Here is an 8,884-nt window from a genome sequence, read left to right on the forward strand (position 1 = left end):
TATCTGCATGTCTGCCTGCAGGCTAGAAGAGGGCACCAGATCTCATTACAGATGGTTGTGAGCCACCATGTGGTTGCTGGGAATTGAACTTAGGGCCTCTGGAAGAGCAGCCAGTGCTCTTAATGGCTGAGCCATCTCTCCAGCCCCCAGATTCTGTATTTTTTATGGCTTTGTATTGTCCACATTTAAGCAGTTCCAAGTTTTCTCTGTGAATCCTAGAAGTACCAAGACTCTTTCCCAGTGCATGAGAAATGGTTTGAGCACAGTATTAAACACAGATGGCATTTCCCAATCTCATTCTTTCACAAGTGCGCGGTGGTGGCTGCAGCTCCCTGTCCTGTGGTGATATTGTAAAAAGGAACAATAGCAGTGGGGGGGGGGGAGTCGTGCAGCAGCAGGTTTTATGAGCTAGTGCTTTCCAGATGACCAATGAGGTATGCTACCTAATCTTGCATGGATAAAATATCCATTCAAAATGCAAGGAGCAGGGCTGGAGAGATGGCTCAGCAGTTAAGAACAGTTCCCAGCATCCATGTTGGGCAGCTTATAACCCCACCAATGTTAAAACTATCACAAGACCCCAAGAAGATAGGGTTCTGGGCAAACCCTCTACAGCAGAAGCATCAGCAGGCACATACTCAGCCTGAAGTCTTCTCCCTTCACCCTCCTTACTCCTATGCCAGGAAAGGCCGCATTCCCGCTACAGGCCCTGCGACAATCCACAGAGCCCTGCTTCCTGCTGCCCCCTAGTGGATATTCCATAACAAGTAGCCCTGTGTATGGGGTGTGTCCTCCAGCGCCTTTCTCACGCTCCTAAAATCATTATTCATGATTTATTAGAGCTGCTTTAAGTGCTCGAGGCTTTGCCCAGGCCTCTGAAAACCCCAAGAGAAACTAGTTATTCACTGGGAAGCCTCGGTGGGTGGCTGACTTCTCCCGGATATCGCATGCCCGGGCAGCTCTCCCAGAGGCCGGTGCAGGCAGAGCGTCACACTCGTCGGCAGCCCACATAGGAACCAAGGGCCACAGGCGGGGCTGGCTGTTCTCTGCAACACTTAAAACCATCGGACGTGCTCTACAAAATTAATATGCAAAAGGCTTAAAAATAATCGGAATTGGGATGGCCTAGATGTCGGGTGTGCTTGGGCAAAGCTCCCAGAGTCCGTGAGGAGAATAAAGTCACCCCCAGCCAGCCTGCCTGAGACTTTAACCGCCAGACACCCCTGGGCTCTCCAGCTACTGAACAATGAACCCCAGTGAATTAGAATTTCCCCAGGCATTTCATGCTGAGCCTGGAAGACAGAAAGGGCTGGAGCCTGGTGCCAGCCAGAGGCTTCCACACACTTCTGACAACCACAGACCACCTTGCTGGAGAAATGGGAGCTGAGACCATGATGGGCCCACACCCTGGTCAGGACTGCCTAGCTCACACATCTCTTGTCTTCAGTTTAAACCCTGTAAGACAGACTACCAAAGTCACGGGATTGCTGTGCTTCTCTGGGTGTGTCCACATATGACTGCTGGGAATTGCTCCTGAAGAGCAAGCAGTCTGTGCTCTTAACCTCTGAGCCATCTCTCCAGCCTCACCCCCTCTCTTTTGGAGAGAGGGTTTCTCTGTGTAGCCCTGGCTGTCCTGAAACTCACTCTGTAGACCAGGCTGACCCAAAACTCACAGAGATCCACCTGTCTCTGCCTCCCGAGTGCTGAGATTAAAGGCGTACCTCCGTGCCTGACAACTTTATCTCTTTTAAGATTATTGCTATTGTTGTTGTTGTGGTGGTGGTGGTGGTGATTATTAATTATCATGTGGTGGATGCAGGTGGAGGTCAGAGGACAACGTTGTGCAGTTGGTTATCTCTGTCCACCTTTACATGGGCTCTGAGGATCGAACTCGGGTCACCAGTCTTGCATGCTAACCCCTTTACTTAATGAGCTGCTTGTCCCTTTATTTGGCTTGAGGACAAGTGGTCAAACCTGGCTCTTTAGAGCTGCCTGGGTCAGCACCCAGTGTCTCACCTCAATAGCCTCTGTTGCGAGTCCATTGCCCTTTCAGCTTTGTCATGGCCAGAGACTGTTGTAGATGTGCCCCCCTCACAAGAAGATCCCCCAACTCCACCGCCCCTCCACAGGGGAGACCCCACAGCCCAGAGAGGACTTAGCAGGATTCTACAGGGATACAGACTCATCTTGGTGTTTCCTGCAAGTTATGCGCATTCTGCCCATCCCAAGCAGACCAGTGGGACCTCCCCTGCATCAACTCACAGGTGGGGCAGAACAATTCGACAGGTGCAGGAGAGGCTTCATCTACACACAACAAACAGCCCTTTAGTCTCAGTCTCACGGAAGGCGGATACCACCTCTCCTCACTCTCTGGTGCCAGAGGGGCAAGCAGGTCTCCTCCAAAGTGGGCATCTCAGCAAGAGTAGGTTCCCAGGCAGCTCAGTCACCTGACATCCCATCCTTGAGGCATAATCCTCTCTGCCACTGGAGTGAGAGACAATAGGGACCTTTTCTCCAGCTGGCGTGATGACTAGTTAGATTCAACATGCAGACACCCCAGAACAGATATCTGAATAGCTCTTGGTCAGTTATGGACTTGTTTAGGGTCGTACAATGTCTGCTTGGCTGTGACCCATAGCAGGTACTTATAATCACAGCCAGATGGAAGAGAGGTAGAACCCTGGTGGCTCGCTAATCTAACCTATCTGGGAAAGTTCCAGTAAAAGATCTTATCTCAAACAAAGGTAAAGGCACCTGAGGAGTGACCCTCGTCTTCCATGTGCACATGTGCGTGCTCACACTCACGCCAGGGCCTCTCTGAAGCAGCCTCTATCGAACACCGAAAGAGCCACTGGCCTGCTCATCCCAGGCAGGTCTCTGGGCGCAGTGAAGGAGCTGTCAGGGAGAGGTGCTCACAGCGTCCTCTGGAGAGGGTGTGAGTATCCGTGTTTCACCAGCCCTGCTGGGAACTCCAGCCTAGACCTTCCAGGACTTGCAGCACACTCCACTGAGAAACTGGCTTCCTGCCTCAGGCTGAGCACCTCACCCACCTGGGCATGCCAGGGCCCTGGTTCTCAGGACACCTGACCCTATGAGTCACCAGTTTACCCATGCACACACCGCTTCTGAGCTGCTTGCCTAATGGCCTGAGGCCAGGTCAATGCGTGTCAGAGAACTAGAAACCAAAATAGACACTCAGAAGCAGGATGTGGAGGACACGGAGCTAAAAGGAGGCTTCCAGTCTGTCCGTTCCCACAGAGTTTAAACCTGTGTGGAGGGCCAGGTGTGGTGGACCGCGCCTTTAATCCCAGCACTTGAGAGAGGCAGAGGCAGGTGGATCACTAGGAGTCACAGGCCAGGGCTACATAGTGAGATCATACTTCAAAAAATAAAATCAGCTCTGGAAAGATGGCTCAGCTGTGAAGCGCACTTGTTGCTCTTGCAGAGGACCCAGGTTTGAGTCCCATCACCCACATGGTGGCTCACAACCACGGGTATCTAGTTCCAGGGGATCTGAAGCCTTCTGACTTCCTCAGACACCCATGTGCTGCATGCCAAACACCCATATACATACAACGAATAGATCAACAAAAATACATTTAAACTGGGGTGATGGCACACACCTTTAATCCCAGCACTTTAAACCCAGCAGAGGCAGGCAGATAACTGTGAATCTCAGTAAACTAAAATATCAGTGTTGAGAGCCTTTTGCTTTGTTTTTGAGGTGGGCCATGCAGTGGTAGTCCTGGCTAACCCTGAACTCAATACTTGTATCCCCTCCCAACGTTGGACTATAGGCATGTACCACATTGGCTGCTCGTTTTGAGGTTTTTAGGGATTTAGATTTTTGAGACAGAGTCTCACTCCATGGGGAGAGATGGAGCATATACCAGTGTGGAGAGTTCTTATGTGTGGAGACAGAAGGTTGTCCCGTTAGATTCAAGGAGAAGCCCAGAGTCTATTAGATGAGCTCCGGCCACAGCTGGGCCACAGCTGGGCCACAGGCAGGGTCCGACTCTGCTTCTCCTGTTCCACCAAGACCCAGGAAACAGGCTGCACTTGTGCCTTGGTGGGACAGCTAGCTCGGTGACCAGCTGATGTGGGATGCCCCTCTGTATGCTGTGAATATGTTTCATTGCATTGGTTAATCAAGAAGCTGCTTTCGGCCAATCCTTTAACAGAGTAAAGCCAGGTGGAAAATCTGAACAGAGATGTAGAGAGAGAATAAACGGAGTCAAAGAGACGCCATGTAGCTGCCAAAGTTGTAACATGCCGGCACCAGTAAGCCACAGCCTAGTGGTGATACATAGATTAGTAGAAATGGGTTAATTCAAGATGTAAGAGCCAGCTTGAAACATGCTAGAGTCATTGGCCAAACAGTATTGTAATTCATGTAGTAGTTTTTATATGATTATTTTGGGTCTGGGCAGCCGGGAAGTGAACAAGCAGCCTCAGCCAACAGGTGACGTTAGGACAGCAGTTCTCAACCTGTGGGTCTCAGTCCCTTTGGGGTTCTAATGACTCTTTCGTAGAGGTTGCCTAAGACTGTCAGAAAACACAGATATTCACATTATAATTCATAAACAGTAGCAAAGTTACAGTTATGAAGTAGCAACGAGAATATTTTTGTGGTTGGGGGGGTCACCACAAAATAAAGAACTGTATTAAGGGGTCGCAGCATGAGGAGGGTTGAGGAACCCTGAGCAAGGAACTTGGAGTGGTGGTCAAAGCAAAAGTCAGATTGTTCATCACCATGTGAGCCAGTCACATCGAACCCTCTAACCCACCGCGTTTATTGAGCAACATTGTGTGTCATGTCCCAGAGATACACAGGTGCGCTCTGCCTGCCCTGCCTCCCAGAATCACAGTCTAGGCCACAGGGCCCAGCACAGCTTCTCTGGGAGCCCCTGCTGTCTTCATGTGGATTTTTCTTTCTTTCTTTTTTAAGAATGCCTACAACTTCCCCACCTCCTTCCTGCCACCCAAATCAGTGCCCAGGGTCATCATGTACATGGCAGAGCAGAGCGGTGACTGCCCCTTCCCTGGTCCGTCTGTCTCCTTGGCTTTAGTGTCCTGGTCCCCAGCACAGGGAGAGGGAGAAGCAACCTTGCTGCAACGCTCAGCAAATCCCCATGACCTGGAGTGACCATGGTTCATGAATTCTCCTGCTTTTTCCGAGCACTCACTCCTGGGATCCGAAGGCCCCTTCTCTGGGTCTTCAGAGGCTTCTGAGTTTCCATTTTGGGAGAAATAACTTCTGAACAAGTTGCTTATAATAGCCCAACTGCTTGGGTTCAGAGAGTGGTTTAATGAAGAAAGCAGGCATGGTGGTTCATGTTCCTTCACCTGCCGCTACCTCCTGGGTCCCTGCCATCCCAAAGTTTGAGTTCTGCATCCTGTGCTGGGTTCCATTCCTCCGAAGCCACTAAGTTCCTTAAGGCCACGGGGAAGCCTCAGACTTGTCTCATCCTTTGCCACCTGTGAAGACCACTGGGCCTGGTGTATGGGAAAGAGAATGCGTGAAGGAGCAAATTAGGAAGTCCTCCCCATCACTACCTGCAGTAGAGGTCACTGGGAGGGGAAGCCTAGGAGTGGAGGAGGTGGTTCGCCAAGCCCTGCTCAGTGCTCTGAAGAGCTTCCGGAGTGGGCAAAGGTCAAAGCCCTCCCACGTCATTGCTCTGTTTATAGAGAGGTTCTCAAGCCCAGCTGATATCCAGGCGTGGCCGGGAATGCCATCACCCATCAGAGCAGGTGGCCCAAGTGAGCTCCAAGACCAGAGGTTGGTCTGCTGCCCACACTGGGGCAGGTCTGTCCCTGCTGAGGCAGTTTTGGCTGGCCCAGTGCCAGAACCATTTCTACCCGTCCAAGTCTGGGTTTCTTCCTCACCCGGCAGACATTGCTTTATTCTCCTGCCCAGACATTCTCTTTTCCCTCCAGCTGAGCCCTTGAAGTCTTCATCATCCGGATAGGTCACGAGCATCGGATTCTTGCTAGGGTGTGGGCACTCACTGTTCTCGAAGTGAGGGAGATGTAGCCACCATCTGGAACTTCCTTGGTCAGCTAGCCCATCCAGGTCCCCGTCCTGGAACATCCAGGAGCCTACCTACCAGGGCCGCCAGAGGCCAGGGCTGCCCGGAGGAGGCACCTGCGGAGAGGGAGCTGGAGCAGGGGCGGGAGTGGGCGTCTGTGAAGGCGAGCCACCTCTGACAGTCCTCTGCCTCAGGTGCTCCAGCAGGCGCGCGCTCACGGCCGGCTCCAAGACGCTGCAGGCCGGCAGCACGCGGGCCAGGCGCTCCAGACAGGCTTGGTAACCCTCGAGGTAGCTATCCAAGGACCCTGCGGACAGAGAGCAACGTGAGGCTCAGGTGCAAGCACTGTGCACGCAGCAAAGGCCGTGGGGAGCGAGGAGCGTGGTCACTCACCCGGCGCAGCAGTGGGGTAGGGGGACGCAGGCTGCTCCTGCAGGAAGCGCACGGTCATTTCCAGGATGTCTGCTTTTTCCAGCTTCGAGTAGCGGGAAGTCTGCACCAGGCCAGGCAAGAAAGATACCCCATAACAAACCGGGCAGCTGGGTACCTCGTTCTTGTATCCAAATGCTAGCTCGTTGCCCGATGGTCTCTACCACTCCATTGCTAAGATCTCTTCAGGAGGCCTTCTGATCCCGAAGGAGCCCCGGGACCACGCCCGCCCATCCGCCCCACTGTGTGCCTCAGGACTCTCCACCTCGGTTTTCCGAGCTCCCAGACACTCACCTCCGCGCCCAGCAACGGCAATACCAGCCCCTTTAGCTGGCTCAGGCTCTCGTTGATCCGTGCGCGCCGGCGCTTCTCCAGCAGCGGTTTCAGGCTCTGCCCGAAGGTGGATGGGCGCAAAGGCCACAGTTAGGAAAATCACGGGTGCCTACCCACCCTGCCACGAGTCCCTATCTCCCACTCCTACCTTGCGCAGCTCCGCCGCGTCCCCTACTCTTCTAGGCAGTCTCATGCTCCGGGGAAAAGCGAAAAGCGCGCAGGGTCCGGTACCTCGGGGTGGAGGATCCTTGTCCTTGCTGCAAGGCAGAGCTAAGAACGAAGCCGGGAACCAAGTTCAAAGCCTAGCCCAATCTCGCGCCAAAGAAGTGCGCGCCCAGCCAGCCGCAGGCCTTTAAGAAGGCTGTGCCCCTGCTCCGCCCCGCCTCACGGAGTCCGGAGAGTCGCCACTCCCACCTCCCGCCTTTGTCCCTGCACAGGGTGGGGCTGGAGAGGACGAGTCAGTGTTAGCCCCCAGAGATGCCACTCTGGCCTTAGAGTCCCTTCTGTGATAGGGTCGCGCGACGTGCGGGCGCTGACTCCCTGGACAGGAAGGGTGGGTGGGGCAGGTTTTGACTCTTCTCCAGCACCCTCTGGCTTCATTCACGCCCACCGGGCTTCGAGCTCCTCCCTGGACCGCAAGGGCTCCAGCGGCTGCAAAGCTACGAAGCCCCGGACCTCAGGGAGACCATTCGCTCTACCAACTGCCCCGAGCTGGACGTGGAAATCCAGTCCTAGCAAGGTCCAATCTGATTCTGGTTGCCAGAACCAGGACTGAGGTCGCTGGACCCCTGGCTCAAAACACTTCGTAGAATTTAGGGCACCCCACCTGGTTCTCCGGCCCTAGAGTGTGAAAAGGAAACCTGAGCCCCACTCCCCAAGATGAGGCAACCCAAAATCCTCGGAGTTCATTTTCAATTCAATGGGCTCTGGGTTCCCGATTCCTGCTGTCTGACAGTCGGAGGTCACATGGCCGGCGAGTAGGGGCGGTCCTGGGTGTGTGCCCCGGCTGCTCCCCCGGCCCCAGCGGGCCCAGACACGCCTCCACAACGCGTGGCCGTTGCAGCCGCAAACTGGCAGGCGTCCCCCGCCCATCTGCTGCCGGCTCCCCGCCCTGGGTCTGCTGGCAGGGCAACGGCCGCCTTCTCGGACCCTGTTGCAGCTTTGAGGCAGTCTCAGGCCCAGAAAGCGAGGCTCGCTCAACCAGAGCCAGTAGGAGGCGCTCGTGGGGCGGAGCCGGGGAATGCTCTGTCCAGGGTACTGGAAGGACCCCCTCCTTCCTGCCTTTGAGCCGCATTCCCTTCGCTAGCCCCAAATCCTTGGAAGTAATCCCACAGCAGGCCTTGGAAAACGATGGAGGCCAGTGCACCAGGAAGGGGGCGCAAGGCAGCCTGAGCATGAAAGCTCAGCCCTCCTCTTTCTATCTATGGCACACAAGGTCCCACAACCACCACCAAGGAGTTACTTTGTGCAAGCTCAGAGCTCGTTTTCGACCATCAACCCAATGATCCTAACATGAGGATTTGTCCCAGCAGGCCTTGAGATGCCTGATTCCCTAGTTCCCTCTCACAGTCCGGTCTAGCATGCCTATGGGCTAGTCCCTCACCATGTAGACCAGGCTGGCTTCAAACTCACACAGATCAACCTGCCTCTGCCTCCCGAGTGCTGGGACTAAAGGTGTGCGCCACCTCACCCATTAATTATTCTCTAAGAGCTCAAAAAGGGCCGGTGGTGGTGGTGGCAGGCGGATCTCTGTGAGTTCGAGGCCAGCCTGATATACAGAGCAAGTTCCAGGACAGCCAAGGCTACACAGAAAAACCCGCTCACAAAAAGAGAGAGAGAGAGAGAGAGAGAGAGGGAGAGAGAGAGAAAGGTCAAAAAAGGACTTTAGAATTTTACAGGGCTTCGTGGTTAAGAGCAAGCACTGGACTTGTGGAGGCCCCAAGCTTGATTCCCAGCACCCAGACAGGTGGCTCACAGCTAACTACCTGTGACTTCAGTTCTGGGGGATCTGGCGCCCTCTTCTGGACTGCTCAGACATAGGGGTCATATGCACAAGTCTACACGTAGACACACATACACAGTTGAAAATAAAA

The 8,884-nt window shown here is 54.1% G+C and overlaps 1 protein-coding gene across 1 annotated transcript; it reads right to left on the reverse strand.

Moving 5' to 3' along the window:
- Nucleotides 1-4,619: 4,619 nt before the first annotated feature.
- Hes2 (hes family bHLH transcription factor 2) lies at nt 4,620-7,114 on the reverse strand. Its single transcript, XM_005353650.2, has 4 exons — nt 6,940-7,114; nt 6,753-6,848; nt 6,423-6,522; nt 4,620-6,336 (listed from the first exon to the last, which is right to left on the reverse strand). The coding sequence occupies exons 1-4, from the start codon at nt 6,982-6,984 to the stop codon at nt 6,104-6,106; spliced, it is 474 nt and encodes a 157-aa protein (XP_005353707.1). The 5' UTR covers nt 6,985-7,114; the 3' UTR covers nt 4,620-6,103.
- Nucleotides 7,115-8,884: the final 1,770 nt, after the last annotated feature.

The sequence above is a fragment of the Microtus ochrogaster genome, chromosome 10 (genome assembly GCF_000317375.1).
Source record: "Microtus ochrogaster isolate Prairie Vole_2 chromosome 10, MicOch1.0, whole genome shotgun sequence".
Lineage (NCBI taxonomy): Eukaryota > Metazoa > Chordata > Mammalia > Rodentia > Cricetidae > Microtus > Microtus ochrogaster.

What these genes read in the sequence shown, in the direction of transcription:
- Hes2 (XM_005353650.2), bottom strand. Translation starts at nt 6,984, where the DNA reads ATGAGACTGCCTAGAAGAGTAGGGGACGCGGCGGAGCTGCGCAAG. An exon ending in ACGCGGCGGAGCTGCGCAAG is followed by an intron (nt 6,849 to 6,939) that starts GTAGGAGTGGGA and finishes ACCTTCGGGCAG; the next exon opens with AGCCTGAAACCGCTGCTGGA. An exon ending in CTACCCCACTGCTGCGCCGG is followed by an intron (nt 6,337 to 6,422) that starts GTGAGTGACCAC and finishes CTCTGTCCGCAG; the next exon opens with GGTCCTTGGATAGCTACCTC.